Source organism: Rana temporaria, chromosome 5 (assembly GCF_905171775.1).
Source record: "Rana temporaria chromosome 5, aRanTem1.1, whole genome shotgun sequence".
In the NCBI taxonomy this organism is placed as follows: domain Eukaryota; kingdom Metazoa; phylum Chordata; class Amphibia; order Anura; family Ranidae; genus Rana; species Rana temporaria.
Genome location: NC_053493.1, coordinates 20,721,003 through 20,738,881, shown reverse-complemented (window position 1 = coordinate 20,738,881; position 17,879 = coordinate 20,721,003). Strand labels below are relative to the sequence as shown.

The following is a 17,879-nucleotide window of genomic DNA, read 5'->3' as shown; positions in this document are numbered from 1 at the left end:
TGTAGGTTGTGGTGTATTTTTTGTGGGCTGGTCCAATGTCAGATATTATGGAGTTTTTTCTTAGTCTTCAACCTAAAGCCTCGTACACACGATCGGACTTCCATCTGACTTTTCCGTGAATTTTTGTCTGAAGGGGCGTTTGCCGTGAACTTGTTCTGCATACACACGGCAGAACATTTTCAGCCAACATTCACCAAACCACGTGGTTTTTCAGCTCTTTACCGCCACCCTTTGGGCAACTTCTGCTATTGTTGGCTGATGTTTAGCATTGGTTCGGAGCATGCGTGTTTGTACTTTGGATTTTAGTCCGATGGATTTGTGTACACACGATCGGATGATCCGACGGAACAAATGTTTTGTCGGAAAATTTGAGAGCATGCACAGACAACATTTGTTGTCGGAAACTCTGACAGCAATTGTCCGGTGGAGCATACAGACGGTCGGATTGTCCGATAAAACCGTTGTTGTCAGAAAATCCGATCGTGTGTATGGGCCTCAGGAGGCCCAGTCCACCCAAAATGTTTGTACGTTTTTGGCAAATGTTGGAGAGGTACACTGAGAGTTTTTTTTATCTTTCTAGGTTGTTTGATGGGTTCCCAGATTTGTACACCAGTTGTGGCCATTACAAGGGGCTCCTGCCATGCTAGCTGCATATTTTTTATTTGTTTTATATTATAGTGCAGGGTTCTCCAAACTTTTCCTCATGAAGGCCATATTGTAGGTTTTGCAGATATTTGTGGGCAATAAAAATCCCCATCAGAATCCCTCTTACATCAGGGTCCCTATTAGAGCCCCCACAACACCACAACAGTCAACTCTTACATCAGGGTTCCCATTAGAACCCCACTTACAGTAGGGTCCCCATCATAGTCTCCATTTCATTAGGGAACTCCCTTACAGTCCTTGTCAGAGTCTACCCTTACAGCATCATAGCCTTCCTTACATCAGGGACCCAGTCAGAGTCCACCCATACAGCAGGGTCCCCATCCAATTCCCCTTTACATTGGGGTTCCAATCAGAGTCCCCCTAACAGTAGGGTCCCCATCATAGTCTCCCTTACATTAGGGAACCCCCTTACGTCAGAGACCTCATCAGAGTCTTCCCTTAAAGCATCATAACCCTCCTTACATCAGGGACCCAGTCAGAGTCCACCCATACAGCAGGATCCCCATCATATTCCTCTTTATATTGGGGATCCCATCTGAGTCCCCTCTTACAGCAGGGTTTCCATCATATTCCCTTTTACATTGGGGTTCCCATCAGAGTCCCCCTTACAAGGGGGTCCCCATCATAGTCTTCCTTACATTAGGGAACCCCCTTACACCAGAGTCCTTGTCAGAGTCTTCCCTTACAGCATCATAGCCTTCCTTACATCAGGGACCCAGTCAGAGTCCACCCATACAGCAGGGTCCCCATCCAATTCCCCTTTATATTGGGGTTCCAATCAGAGTCCCCCTAACAGTAGGGTCCCCATCATAGTCTCCCTTACATTAGGGAACCCCCTTACGTCAGAGACCTCATCAGAGTCTTCCCTTAAAGCATCATATCCCTCCTTACATCAAGGACCCAGTCAGAGTCCACCCATATAGCAGTGTCCCCATCATATTCCCCTTTACATTGGGGTTCCCATCAGAGTCCCCCTTACAGTAGGGTCCCCATTATAGTCTCCCTTACATTAGGCAACCCCCTTACACCAGAGTCCTTGTCAGTGTCTTCCCTTAAAGCATCATAACCCTCCTTACATCAGGGAACCAGTCAGAGTCCATCCATACAGCAGGGTGCCCATCATATTCCCCTTGACATTGAGTTCCCATCAGAGTCCCCCCTTACAGCAGGGTCCCCATCATAGTCTCCCTTACATTAGGGAACCCCCTTACGTCAGAGACCTCATCAGAGTCTTCCCTTAAAGCATCATAGTCTTCCTTACATCAGGGTCCACCTCAAAGTCCCTGTTTACATTAGGGTCCCCATTAGAGCCCCTCCTTATATCAGGGTTACCTGTCAAACTCCCCCCTTACAGCAGGGACCCAGTCAGAGTCCACCCTTTTAGCAGGGTCCCCATCATACTTCTCCTCACATCAGGGTCTCATCAGAGTACCCCCCTCTACAGGCTCTGCAATTAAAGGGGGTCAAGCATAGACCATGGGCAGCATCTGATGACCTCAATCTGTGCACATTGAGGATATGCCTCTGACCATAACTGAGGTCACCCCTATTATAGTGAATGTAAGAGGATAAGCTGGAACATAAGAGTGGGCAGGAACACCCGAAACCTCACATGTAGACAGAAACAGGGTTGGAAATGACCACAAACATATCTCACTGTTGGAGTGTCAAGCCAAGGGATGGCTCAGCCTATCACAGACCCACCTAACTGTCCCACCGGGCTAGTATCATAGAGAAAACATAACCAAACATCCCTACTTCTGCATCCAAAAAAAATGTGTTCTATAATAGTAGAGTTGGCAGATTTCAATGAGGAGAACTTGAGAAGGAGGGTTGGGAGGAAATATGGAAGGTTGGTGGACTACAACAGTTACACAAGCCAATAGAATAATATCTACTGGAGGTAGACAATCCCTTTAAGACCTTTAGGATTCAAATGAAATCTTTCTTCTGCCTTGAGCATTTTCTGCCTCTTTTTTTTTTTTTTGTCCTTGTCCCAACCCTTTTCCTCGTCATAACCTTAACAATTCAAGAGTAAGACCATAGTGTAGTCTTTAAAGGAAGTCTTCCTTGCAGAAAAACGTTCAGGTCAGATCCTGAAAATCTCCGAGCCGGTCTTCGCCGTGTTATTTGTCTTTCCTGAGAACAAATCTGGTTTGAAAGTCACTTTACGTTAAAAAAAAAAGAAAAAAAAATCACAAGTGAGCATGTTCAGAGCTCTGATCGCTATCGCGGCTATCATCGTTGGCTAGTGAGTCAGCTGTGTGTTGGAGGCCCGCGGCGCCAATGCCGGAGAGCTCGGAAGGTAGTAGAGTTCCCTTTTTCACATTGACTAGTTCCTTCTCTCTGGCCGCAGCTCCCTGCTGTCCGCCTTTCACTCTCTTCCATTTCATCCTGCGATTCTGAAACCAAACTTTTACCTGCGGAAGAAAAAAAAAATACATGTCAAGATTTTCCTCCACTTTTTTTTCCCAATGTTAATGGTCATTAATACAAATAGAGAGGGTGAATCTCCCTAATGGGTACACAGACAGCCGCATAAAACCTGCCAGAGGTTCTAACCCCTCTCAATCTATCCAAAACTGTCCTTTATAAAAAAAAAAAAATCAAAGAAAGATAAAATTCACCACTAACATTTCATAATATCCAGATACACTATGGGCCAGATTCACAAAGGGGATACGACGGCGTATCTCCTGATACGCCGTTGTATCTCTGTTTCTATCTATGCGACTGATTCATAGAATCAGTTACGCATTGATATCCCTAAGATCCGACAGGTGTAATTGTTTTACACTGTCGGATCTTAGGATGCAATACCGCGGCCGCCGCTGGGGGGAGTTTGCGTCGTAAACCAGCGTCGGGTATGCAAATTAGGAGTTACGGCGGATCCACGGTTGATTTTTGCGTTCGCTACGTCGCCGCTAGTCTAGTTTCCCGTCGCAAATTTAGTCGACGTTTTAGGTGCCCTAACTTTAGTCAGCAAACGTATTGCTGTCTAAAGTATGGCCGTCGTTCACGCGCCGAAATTTAAAAATGAACGATGTTTGCGTAACACGTCCGGGAATACGGAAGTACGCTACGCGCGTCGCCGTTCGAAAAAATGACGTCACGGTGCGCAAAGCACGACGGGATTTGCGAAACGGAGCATGCGCAGTAGGTCCGGCGCGGCAGCGCGCCTAATTTAAATGGCACACGCCCATTTGAATTGGCCCGCCTTGCGCCGGAGGCCGCGGGCATAGTTTTCATCGCAAGTGCTTTGTGAATCAGGCACTTGCGATGAAAACGTGCGGCGGTGTAACGTATCTACGATACGTTACGCCGCCGCAATTCTACGTGAATCTGGCCCTATATTACCAAAAGTATTGGAACGTCTGCCTTTATACGCACATGGGGGCAGATCCATGAAGAAGTTGCGACGGCGTATCTATTGATACACCACGTAACTTCTATTTTGCTCCGGCGTATCTTTGTTATGTATCCACAAAACAAGATACGCCTGAAGCTGGGCTAGATCCGACTGGGGTACGCCTTAGTACGCCGTCGGATCTAAGGTGCATATTTACGCTGGCAGCTAGGTGGCGCTTCCGTCGAATTCCGTGTTGAGTATGCAAATTAGCTAGATACGAGAATCCACAAACGTACGTCCGGCCGGCGCATTCTTTTACGTCGTTTCCGTAAGGCTTTTTTCGGCGTAAAGTTACCCCTGCTATATGAGGCGTACTCGATGTTAAGTATGGACGTCGTTCCCGCGTCGTTTTTTGAAAATTTTACGTCGTTTGCGTAAGTCGTTCGCGAATAGGGCTTTGCGTAGAATGACGTTCACGTCGTAAGCAATGGCTTGTTGCGGGTTAATTTTGAGCATGCGCACTGGGATACCCCCGCCGTTCAGAAAAAAACATCATTTACATCGGGTCAAGTAAAATTAACATAAAACACGCCCACATCTTTAACATTTGAATTCCACGTCCATACGCCGGCAGATTTACGCTACGCCGCCGTAACTTTAGAGGCAAGTGCTTTGTGAATACAGCACTTGCCTCTCAAAGTTGCGGCGGCGTAGCGTTAATACGATACGCCTGCCGAAAATTACGATCCGCTACGTGGATCTGGCCCATGAACTTTAATGGCATGCCAGTCTTAGTCTGTAGGCATAGGATGCCTGGGCACACCCTAATCACCCTGTGATGGACAGGTTCCCTCTTGCTGATTGGTTACAGAGAAAGGGACTGGGGAATCCCTGTTCTCAGTCCCTTTCTTTGATTCAAAGGTGAGACATCACCACTGATATTTCACCAAAGCCCCCCCAATGGGGCTCCTAGTAAAAAAATAAATGATTGTAAATAAAATATTAAAATTGTAAAAAAGTAATTATTACAAAATATATAAAAAAATAAGCTACTGACACCAATCGTCCACTGCTCTACCGAATCTGTCCATTGCCCTGCTGCCATATATATATATGTGTGTGTGTTTGAGCTTTGGGGTGCACACCCTAATGCAATTGGTTGCGCACACCTATGTCCGTAGGGTTCAATATTGAGTTGGCCCCGCCCTTTGCAGCTATAACAGCTTCAACTCTTCAGGGAAGGCTGTCCACAAGGTTTAGGAGTGTGTCTATGGGACTGTTTGACCATTCTTCCAGAAGCGCATTTGTAAGGTCAGGCACTGATGTTGGATGAGAAGACCTGGCTCGCAGTCTCCACTCTAATTTGTCCCAAAGATGTTCTATGGGGTTTAGGTCAGGACTCTGTGCAGGCCAGTCAAGTTCCTCCACCACAAACTCGCTCATCCATGTCTTTATGGACCTTGCTTTGTACACTGGTGCGCAGTCATGTTGGAAAAGGAAGGGGCCGTCCCCAAACTGTTCCCACAAAGTCGGGAGCATGAAATTGTCCAAAACGTCTTGGTAGGCTGACACCTTAAGAGTTCCCTTCACTAGAACTAAGGGGCCAAGCCCAACCCCTGAAAAACAACCTCACACTATAATCCCCCCTCCACCAAATGATTTGGACCAGTGCACAAAGCAAGGTCCATAAAACATGAATGAGTGAGTTTGGGGTGGAGGAACTTAACTGGCCTGCACAGAGTCCTGATCTTAACCCAATAGAACACCTTTGGCCCCGTACACACGACAGAGTTTCTCGGCAGAATTCACAGAGAAACTCGGTCAAAACCCGGATTCTGACGAGAAACTCTGTCGTCTGTACAGTTTTGGCTCGATGGAGCCGCCGAGGAGCTCGACGAGAAAATAGAGAACATGTTCTCTATTTTCTCGTTGTTCTATGGGAGAAGGCGGCCCGCCGAGCTCCTCGGCGGCTTCATCCCAGAACTCGACGAGGAACTCGACGTGCTTGGCACGTCGAGTTTCTCTGTCGTGTGTACGGGGCCTCTGAGATGAATTAGAGCAGAGACTGTGAGCCAGGACTTCTCGTTCAACATCAGTGCCTGACCTCACAATTGCGCTTCTGGAAGAATGGTCAAACATAGTGTTGAGCAGAATATGCCATATTCGATTTCGCGATATATCTCGAATATATATTCGAATATTCGAGATATATTCGCTAAATTCGAATATTCGTGATATTTTATCGAAATTAATTGAATGCGATTTTTCGCTATTGCGAATGCGAAAATAATTGCGATTTTTTTAATAACTGCGGTAGGAGCGCTCTGATTGGCTTAGAATATTCGTGATATTTTATCGAAATATCGCAACATGCGAATGCGATATTTATTGCGCAATTTCGAGATATGCTGGAGGAGCGCTCTGATTGGCTCAGAATATTCGTGATATTTTATCGAAATATCGCAACATGCGAATGCGATATTTATTGCGCAATTTCGAGATATGCTGGAGGAGCGCTCTGATTGGCTCAGAATATTCGTGATATTTTATCTAAATATCGCAACATGCGAATGCGATATTTATTGCGCAATTTCGAGATATGCTGGAGGAGCGCTCTGATTGGCTCAGAATATTCCTGATATTTTATCGAAATATCGCAACATGCGAATGCGATATTTATTGCGCAATTTCGAGATATGCTGGAGGAGCGCTCTGATTGGCTCAGAATATTCCTGATATTTTATCGAAATATCGCAACATGCGAATGCGAAATTTATTGCAGATATTTCGAAAACTGCTGTAGCAGCACTCTGAAATCGAATATGTATGATATTTTAACCAAAATACATATTGCGATTGCGATTTTTCGATCGCGCATGCGCAATTGCGCGAACAACACGCGACCATTTCCTGGAGCCTTGCCAGTTTCCAACTTATGATCGCAGCGCAATCACACAGCAACATGGTTGGAAGCAATTTCACTAAGTCTGAGGAAAAGTTGCTGATTTGTGTAAGTATTTTGACCACTGTTATTTCATCATCTTCAACTGCATTTTAGTCTAGTTTAAAAGTTAGTATATATGATCAGATATTAGTATTTCACAAAAAATGTGTCTCCTGCTTTTACAAAACTACAAGTCCCAGCATGCCTGGACAGCTGCAGACACCCTGGTTGGCAAATGTGTATTTAGGCACTTTTCCTTGTTATTTAGCATAATGAATTTAAAATTTTTTTGGACATAGGACGTATGCGAACGTCCTGACTTCAGTGTCCTCAAGGCCCAAGGACGTTCGAATACATATTGCCCTTTAGATGTTGCAGAACTACAACTTCCAGCATGCCTGGGAATGCTGGCACTTCTAGTATTGTAAGTTCTGCAGGCCCACATTTTTCAGGCCTTTATGCACGGGTCTCTAAACTGTGGCACCCTAGATGCAGCAAAAGTAAAATTCTTAGCATGCACTGAAAGACCGTGGCTGATGGGAGTAGTAGTTTTGCAACAGCTGGAGGTGGACTGGTCTTGAAACCCAGAGTTAGGTAACAAACCCGTAGTGTTTTGCAACCATTCTGCCTCCAGCTGGTTATTTTCTGTTGAAAAGCCTGTGGCGTGCAAAACACAACCCAAAAACTCCACCCGGTGCAAGGAAAAATTTGCACACACCTAAAGAGTGACATCACAAAAAACTGCGACGGTTGCATACGTCAGTGGTCCTCCGAAAAGGTCCCGTCTCTGACCCCCCGGGGCGTTAGGCTCCTAGGCTCCTGACAGGGAAAAGAGTTACTGTGGTCCATACAGCCGAAGCCATATGGACCCATCTCGGTCCAAGCAGCGCAATCAACACGCGAACAACACGCGACCATTTCCTGGAGCCTTGCCAGTTTCCAACTTATGATCGCAGCGCAATCACACAGCAACATGGTTGGAAGCAATTTCACTAAGTCTGAGGAAAAGTTGCTGATTTGTGTAAGTATTTTGACCACTGTTATTTCATCATCTTCAACTGCATTTAAGTCTAGTTTAAAAGTTAGTATATATGATCAGATATTAGTATTTAACCAAAAATGTGTCTCCTGCTTTTACAAAACTACAAGTCCCAGCCCAGCCCAGCATTTAAGTCTAGTTTAAAAGTTAGTATATATGATCATATATTAGTATTTCACAAAAAATGTGTCTCCTGCTTTTACAAAACTACAAGTCCCAGCATGCCTGGACAGCTGCAGACACCCTGGTTGGCAAATGTGTATTTAGGCACTTTTCCTTGTTATTTAGCATAATGAATTTAAAATTTTTTTGGACATAGGACGTATGCGAACGTCCTGACTTCAGTGTCCTCAAGGCCCAAGGACGTTCGAATACATATTGCCCTTTAGATGTTGCAGAACTACAACTTCCAGCATGCCTGGGAATGCTGGCACTTCTAGTATTGTAAGTTCTGCAGGCCCCCATTTTTCAGGCCTTTATGCACGGGTCTCTAAACTGTGGCACCCTAAATGCAGCAAAAGTAAAATTCTTAGCATGCACTGACAGACCGTGGCTGATGGGAGTAGTAGTTTTGCAACAGCTGGAGGTGGACTGGTCTTGAAACCCAGAGTTAAGTAACAAACACGTAGTGTTTTGCAACCATTCTGCCTCCAGCTGTTTTTTTCCTGTTGAAAAGCCTGTGGCGTGCAAAACACAACCCAAAAACTCCACCCGGATGCAGTGAAAAATGTGCACACACCTAAAGAGTGACATCACAAAAAACTGCGACTGGTACATACGTCAGTGGTCCTCTGAAAAAGGTCCCGTCTCTGACCCCCCGGGGCGTTAGGCTCCTGACAGGGAAAAGAGTTAGCAACGCATATCTCCCCTATACGTGTATCCTGTGTTGTTAATAATATATTCATAATTATGCAAATGATAATGGCTGCTATATTTATGCAAAAAAGGTGGCGACCGAAATGGCAGGATATAAAATCTTTCATGTTACCCCTGTCATTGATTAATAAGGCGAGAATGCTTCCAATTGTTGAATAGCATACATTTACGTCATATATCCATAAGGCTGTCAACAGAAGTATTACAATATACTTTGTTCTTCATCTTGCAGAAGTTCCTGGAAACAGGATACGATGAGCTGCGGAGGCAGCCACAGAAAAGGGCTGTGGTCAGCGCCCTAATCGCTGACTTTGGCGGCCAACATGACCACAAGGCCATTGTTAAGAAGTGGTCTGACCTGAAGAGGCGCCAAATGGTTCATGTCAGACGTCTTCGGGCTAAATATCATCCAGGTAAGTTATTGTTGACAGTTATGTTTTTTTTTTAAAAAGTGTATTTTGTGCGTGAACTCGAAAGAGAGAGGAGCCGGCCTGCAGGAGTTGGGAGGCCCCCCCAGAGGCAATCTGCCACCTTTCTCCATGCCCCGGTTGGCAATGGCGGGTGTGAGGGGGTCCTCCCAACCCAACCTCGCATAGCACACCCACCAGGGGCGGGGCTGAGACCACCAAACTCAATTCACAGGTAGCCGAGAGCGGGATCCGAACCCCTAGCTGCAGAGGTGAATCAGTTGTCAGTGCAGTGGCAATCGCGTGGAGCCACCGCAGCTCCTTTGGTGACAGTTATGTAAGGTCATATGTAATTCATGTAAGGTCAGATGTTGTTAACCAAGATGCCATGTTGTGCTAACATATATCACCACCGGCCAAGGTATTCATAGTACTGTTGAAAAAATACATGGGGCAGCAGACAGGAACACAGAAGTTATGTGGGAACATAATTTTCCCATTGCTTTGCATGGGACTTTAAAGAAAAACCCCGACCATGGCAAGTGGGGGTGGGTAAGGTTTAAACCACCTATTCTATGTTTGTGGCTGACATATAAGTAACCTGTGTGCCAAGTTTCATATAAATATCTTTAGCCGTTTGTACGTGATGCTGGAACATACATACATACATACATACATACATACATACATTTATGCACACACACACGTTGAGTTTTATATATATAGATTACCACTAAATTCCTGTGTTAGGAGTGGGGTTGTTATAGTAATCCCGTGTGCTCCATCAGGCCCTTTTTTTAACATGAGATGGTCTGAACAAAACAAAGGAGACAAAAACAGCTCATTTTAACATGGTTGCATCCCAGCTCACGCTCAGTCCCCTGTAGTGCCCACAAGACCCTTTAATATAACATTGTCCCATTGGTTAACTGTCTATATAAATCAATTTGTATTCATATACAATACAGCACAGTACACAGAATTTGCATACGTCATTAGAAAACATTTTTATAATATATGAACATTGTGTTATTATAGGAGCTCCAATGCCAGTTGTCCGCGCCAAGCGCAGAAGGCGCCAGGCCGATGAGGAGGAGGAGGATGCGGCAGAGGAGGATGCGGCAGAGGAGGAGATGGATGAGGAGGAGCAGCCAGGGCCCTCCCACTCCCCAACCCCAGCTCCTGTTGAGGAGCAAGCTGAGGAGCTTCCCCCCCCCACCACCCCAACTTCTCAAGCAGAAGAGCAGGAGGAAGAGAGCGGTCCTGTGAGCCTCATTCAGGAAGGTAAATATGTGCACAATGATTAATAACATTTCAACAACAAAATGTAGATATAAAAATGGACAACATATAAAGCGCACCTGTCAGATTGTAGAACCATAATATGGTATTGATGCTAGAAGTATACAGGTAGTGCATAATTATTAGGCAAGTTGTATTTTTTGAGGATTCATTTTATTATTGAACAACAACCATGTTCTCAATGAACCCAAAAAACTCATTAATATCAAAGCTGAATTTTTTTGGAAGTAGTTTTTAGTTTGTTTTTAGTGTTAGTTATTTTCGGGGGATATCTGTGTGTGCAGGTGACTACTATTACTGTGCAGAATTATTAGGCAACTTAACCAAAAAATAAATAGATAGCCATTTCAATGATTTATTTTTAACAGTGAAACCAATATAACATCTCAACATTCACAAATACACATTTCTGACATTTAAAAACAAAACAAAAACAAATCAGTGACCAATATAGCCACCTTTCTTTGCAAGGACACTCAAAAGCCTGACATCCATGGATTCTGTCAGTGTTTTGATCTGTTCACCATCAACATTGCGTGCAGCAGCAACCACAGCCTGCCAGACACTGTTCAGAGAGGTGTACTGTTTTCCCTCCTTGTAAATCCCACATTTGATGATGGACCACAGGTTCTCAATGGGGTTCAGATCAGGTGAACAAGGAGGCCATGTCATTACTTTTTTTTATTTAATACCCTTTCTTGCCAGCCACGCTGTGGAGTACTTTGACACGTGTGATGGAGCATTGTCCTGCATGAAAATCATGTTTTTCTTGAAGGATGGTGACTTTTTCCTGTACCACTGCTTGAAGAAGGTCTCTTCCATAATCTGGCAGTAGGACTGGGAGTTGAGCTTGACTCCATCCTCAATCCGAAAAGGCCCCACAAGCTCATCTTTGATGATACCAGCCCAAACCAGTACTCCACCACCACCTTGCTGGCGTCTGAGTCGGACTGGAGCTCCCTGCCCTTTACCAATCCAGCCACGGGCTCTTCCATCTGGCCCATCAAGACTCACTCTCATTTCAGCAGTCCATAAAACCTTAGAAAAATCTTTCTTGAGATATTTATTGGCACAGTCTTGACGTTGCAGCTTGTGTGTCTTGTTCAGTGGTCATCGTCTTTCAGCCTTTCTTACCTTGGCCATGTCTCTGGGTATTGCACACCTTGTGCTTTTGGGCACCCCAGTGATGTTGCAGCTCTGAAATATGGCCAATCTTGTGGCAAGTGGCATCTTGGCAGCTGCACGCTTAACTTTTCTCAGTTCATGGGCAGTTATTTTGCACCTTTGTTTTTTCACACGCTTCTTTTGTTTGATGATCACGCTTCAGAAGCTTTGCAACTTTAAGAGTGCTGCATCCCTCTGCTAGATATCTCTCTATTTTGGACTTTTCAGAGTCTGTCAAATCCTTCTTTTGGCCAATTTTGCCAAAGAAAAGGAAATTGACTAATAATTATGCACACCTGATATAGAGTGTTGATGTCATTAGACCACACACCTTCTCATTACAGAGATGTACATTACCTAATATGCCTAATCTGTAGTAGGCTTTCGAGCCTATACAGCTTGGAGTAAGACAACATGCATAAAGAGGATGATGTGGTCCAAATACTCATTTGCCTAATAATTCTGCACTCCCGGGATGTGTTAGACACATAACAAGTGTATACACATGATAATGATTGATTAATAAGCAAAAAAAAATATTTATTTATTTGGTAACGTTATTTGAAATCCAAATGTTTTTTTATTATATCCTAAAAGCATCAAGAGATCTGAGGAGGCAAAATATACTCATCCAAAAGACGCACCAGAAGATCCTTCAGAACCAGCGGAAGATGAGCTACCTCAACCAACAAAATGCTCTGCTAGAGCAGCAGCTATCGGGTCAGATTGCGGAAATGCACCGCATTCAGAAACGGATTGAGAGCTATATTTAAATTTATTTTTGTATTAAAAAAACTTATTTTTTGGAAATGTTTCATTTCTTTTTGAGATAGAGTTGTAGGTTTTTAAACACATCTAACTTCACATCAAACAAATCAACATCAACACATTTAACTTCATAATAAGCAAAAACATTTTATACTATTATTTTATTTAACATTAACCTAGGACAAACTAAAGCACACGACACAGACACGACGAACACAAAATAAACTGTTGAAAAATGAACATAACAAAAGCAACAATATATATATATATACAAAGAGAGAGAGAGGGAGAGCAAGAAAGAGAGAGAATGCAGATGAGCTCTTGCAGTCAGCCCAATGGTTGCAGTATAAATGCCGCAAAACAGGGTTTAACATAAGGTTCATTGTTATAGTTACACTTGCTGTTTAGATCCGGTCTGGTAGTCCGGTCTGGTAGCTTGTAGCGGAGGCTGTTGGTGGATCCGCTGTGCCAGAAAGGTCATGAAGCTTTACTCAGCATGGAGGCAGCAGCAGGAGTATTAAAATATAATATAACTAGACAATGCATTTCCTGAGGAAAATGCGAGTGGGAATGCTGAATAGCTTAATTGGTGAGCCCCTTGCCAAAGACATTCACCATAACCACTACACTATCTTTAGGACACACAGCTTCTTTCTCTATCTGCAAAGTATAGAGTATGCTGACTTCCTGGTCGCCCCTCCCCCCTCAATAGGTTTCCCCTCCCCCCCAGGTCAGTGAGGAGGAATATTGCACTGAGGTCAGGAAAGTTATTTATGGAAAGAAATAACATTACAAACGCTTTTAATTCACAGATCTAATACATGATTTAAGCCTCCAAACAAAGCTTAATAAATCCTCAAACGTACATGCAATTGATACAACGACTACACCGTTTGAAATACACGGCCCTTGTAAACGCATCGATATGAAATTTATGTAGATAAACTTAAAAATGTGGCCATGTCTGCGATTTAGAAAAGAGCGTCTTTGTGAGTTCTGCAGCAACATTTTTTAGATAATTTCACATGAGAGTCTATGAGACATAATTTCTGGCTGTTGCTCCAATAATTAAAACTAAAATACGTATCGCAGAATTGGTCACATTGCCATAAACCAGACAAGCATAGCTACGTTTTGATATAAAAATTGTGTATGAAAAGTAGATCTTGTGGGCGTGAGACCAATTTGTTTCCCCTTTTTGTAAAGATATTTTTAATTACAAAGATCTCCAATGTTAAGGTCACATGACAGACTCTAAATCCCCTCCATAGGATTACATTATAACCTATTGCATTTTTGTGAAAAATTCGCAAAACGTAAATTGCGTTTTCACCAAAAAATTGTAAACGATAACGATCTGAAAAGTCATAGCCGGATAGCTAAATATTTTGTGACCGCTTTAAAGGTTTTTCAGTGTCTGTAAGTGAAAGTATGAAGTAGCTGAAACTTTTGGCATGGCATGTGAATTCAAAGGGGAAAAGGATGTTCTCATTGACTTCAATGTTTAAAAAAAGGGTCTAAAAGCTTAAAATTTATAAAAGTGTAAAAAGTAGAAAAAAACTTGAAGAAGTCCCATCATTAGCTGAACGAGACGAACATTTTTACAGTTGAATGGTCTCAATAGCTGAAAGTATGCCGAAGTTACGCAGAACCAAAAAACGTAAGGAATAATAAGATTACTAAATTTACGGATATCAATACTGGAAATGTTTATTAAAGCATTCACACTAATTAAGATTAATACATTTACGGGTATCCATACTAGGAATGCTTATTAAAGCATTCCCACTAAGTATCACACAGGCATGATTTACAAGCAGTAGTGGTAATAGTAATACATAGCATAAAAACACTTGGGGAATACTTTACAGCATCAGTAGTGGTCATAGTAGTCAATAGTGTACCAAAAAATTGGGACACAGGTGTCTTGACTGAGCTGTAATAGTAGTAGTAGACATTGACAATACAGTGTCAAATCACTCGGGCAAGAGGTGCCATGATGAACAGCAGTCTTAATAAGAGTATATAGGGTGTGAAATAACTGATGACATAGGTGTCTTGACTGGGCAGCAGAAGCAGCAGTAGTAGTATTAACAGTAGTAGTTGATACAGAGTCATATCACATGGGCAGGAGGTGCCATGATGAACAGCAGTAGGAATAGGAGTATATAGAGTGTCAAATAACTGCTGACATAGGTGTCTTGACTGGGCAGCAGCAGCAGAAGCAGCAGTAGTATTAACAGTAGTAGTTGATACAGAGTCATATCACATGGGCAGGAGGTGCCATCATGAACAGCAGTAGGAATAGGAGTATATAGAGTGTCAAATAACTGCTGACATAGGTGTCTTGACTGGGCAGCAGCAGCAGAAGCAGCAGTAGTATTAACAGTAGTAGTTGATACAGAGTCATATCACATGGGCAGGAGGTGCCATCATGAACAGCAGTAGGAATAGGAGTATATAGAGTGTCAAATAACTGCTGACATAGGTGTCTTGACTGGGCAGCAGCAGCAGAAGCAGCAGTAGTATTAACAGTAGTAGTTGATACAGAGTCATATCACATGGGCAGGAGGTGCCATCATGAACAGCAGTAGGAATAGGAGTATATAGAGTGTCAAATAACTGCTGACATAGGTGTCTTGACTGGGCAGCAGCAGCAGCAGAAGCAGCAGCAGTAGTATTAACAGTAGTAGTTGATACAGAGTCATATCACATGGGCAGGAGGTGCCATCATGAACAGCAGTAGGAATAGGAGTATATAGAGTGTCAAATAACTGCTGACATAGGTGTCTTGACTGGGCAGCAGCAGCAGAAGCAGCAGTAGTATTAACAGTAGTAGTTGATACAGAGTCATATCACATGGGCAGGAGGTGCCATCATGAACAGCAGTAGGAATAGGAGTATATAGAGTGTCAAATAACTGCTGACATAGGTGTCTTGACTGGGCAGCAGCAGCAGCAGAAGCAGCAGCAGTAGTATTAACAGTAGTAGTTGATACAGAGTCATATCACATGGGCAGGAGGTGCCATGATGAACAGCAGTAGGAATAGGAGTATATAGAGTGTCAAATAACTGCTGACATAGGTGTCTTGACTGGGCAGCAGCAGCAGAAGCAGCAGTAGTATTAACAGTAGTAGTTGATACAGAGTCATATCACATGGGCAGGAGGTGCCATGATGAACAGCAGTAGGAATAGGAGTATATAGAGTGTCAAATAACTGCTGACATAGGTGTCTTGACTGGGCAGCAGCAGCAGAAGCAGCAGTAGTATTAACAGTAGTAGTTGATACAGAGTCATATCACATGGGCAGGAGGTGCCATGATGAACAGCAGTAGGAATAGGAGTATATAGAGTGTCAAATAACTGCTGACATAGGTGTCTTGACTGGGCAGCAGCAGCAGAAGCAGCAGTAGTATTAACAGTAGTAGTTGATACAGAGTCATATCACATGGGCAGGAGGTGCCATGATGAACAGCAGTAGGAATAGGAGTATATAGAGTGTCAAATAACTGCTGACATAGGTGTCTTGACTGGGCAGCAGCAGCAGCAGAAGCAGCAGCAGTAGTATTAACAGTAGTAGTTGATACAGAGTCATATCACATGGGCAGGAGGTGCCATGATGAACAGCAGTAGGAATAGGAGTATATAGAGTGTCAAATAACTGCTGACATAGGTGTCTTGACTGGGCAGCAGCAGCAGAAGCAGCAGTAGTATTAACAGTAGTAGTTGATACAGAGTCATATCACATGGGCAGGAGGTGCCATGATGAACAGCAGTAGGAATAGGAGTATATAGAGTGTCAAATAACTGCTGACATAGGTGTCTTGACTGGGCAGCAGCAGCAGCAGAAGCAGCAGCAGTAGTATTAACAGTAGTAGTTGATACAGAGTCATATCACATGGGCAGGAGGTGCCATGATGAACAGCAGTAGGAATAGGAGTATATAGAGTGTCAAATAACTGCTGACATAGGTGTCTTGACTGGGCAGCAGCAGCAGAAGCAGCAGTAGTATTAACAGTAGTAGTTGATACAGAGTCATATCACATGGGCAGGAGGTGCCATCATGAACAGCAGTAGGAATAGGAGTATATAGAGTGTCAAATAACTGCTGACATAGGTGTCTTGACTGGGCAGCAGCAGCAGCAGAAGCAGCAGCAGTAGTATTAACAGTAGTAGTTGATACAGAGTCATATCACATGGGCAGGAGGTGCCATGATGAACAGCAGTAGGAATAGGAGTATATAGAGTGTCAAATAACTGCTGACATAGGTGTCTTGACTGGGCAGCAGCAGCAGAAGCAGCAGTAGTATTAACAGTAGTAGTTGATACAGAGTCATATCACATGGGCAGGAGGTGCCATCATGAACAGCAGTAGGAATAGGAGTATATAGAGTGTCAAATAACTGCTGACATAGGTGTCTTGACTGGGCAGCAGCAGCAGCAGAAGCAGCAGCAGTAGTATTAACAGTAGTAGTTGATACAGAGTCATATCACATGGGCAGGAGGTGCCATGATGAACAGCAGTAGGAATAGGAGTATATAGAGTGTCAAATAACTGCTGACATAGGTGTCTTGACTGGGCAGCAGCAGCAGAAGCAGCAGTAGTATTAACAGTAGTAGTTGATACAGAGTCATATCACATGGGCAGGAGGTGCCATGATGAACAGCAGTAGGAATAGGAGTATATAGAGTGTCAAATAACTGCTGACATAGGTGTCTTGACTGGGCAGCAGCAGCAGCAGAAGCAGCAGCAGTAGTATTAACAGTAGTAGTTGATACAGAGTCATATCACATGGGCAGGAGGTGCCATGATGAACAGCAGTAGGAATAGGAGTATATAGAGTGTCAAATAACTGCTGACATAGGTGTCTTGACTGGGCAGCAGCAGCAGAAGCAGCAGTAGTATTAACAGTAGTAGTTGATACAGAGTCATATCACATGGGCAGGAGGTGCCATCATGAACAGCAGTAGGAATAGGAGTATATAGAGTGTCAAATAACTGCTGACATAGGTGTCTTGACTGGGCAGCAGCAGCAGCAGAAGCAGCAGCAGTAGTATTAACAGTAGTAGTTGATACAGAGTCATATCACATGGGCAGGAGGTGCCATGATGAACAGCAGTAGGAATAGGAGTATATAGAGTGTCAAATAACTGCTGACATAGGTGTCTTGACTGGGCAGCAGCAGCAGAAGCAGCAGTAGTATTAACAGTAGTAGTTGATACAGAGTCATATCACATGGGCAGGAGGTGCCATCATGAACAGCAGTAGGAATAGGAGTATATAGAGTGTCAAATAACTGCTGACATAGGTGTCTTGACTGGGCAGCAGCAGCAGCAGAAGCAGCAGCAGTAGTATTAACAGT

At 43.7% G+C, this 17,879-nt stretch overlaps 1 protein-coding gene across 1 annotated transcript in view; it reads right to left on the bottom strand.

Annotated features, from left to right (window-relative positions):
• Positions 1-462: 462 nt before the first annotated feature.
• Positions 463-17,879, bottom strand: part of MEOX2 (mesenchyme homeobox 2) — a 161,003-nt gene continuing 143,586 nt past the window's right edge. Inside the window, exon 3 of the mRNA XM_040352253.1 lies at positions 463-3,086. Within this exon, the coding sequence (XP_040208187.1) occupies positions 2,862-3,086 (225 nt within the window). The 3' untranslated portion in view covers positions 463-2,861. The remainder of the gene's footprint in view (positions 3,087-17,879) is intronic.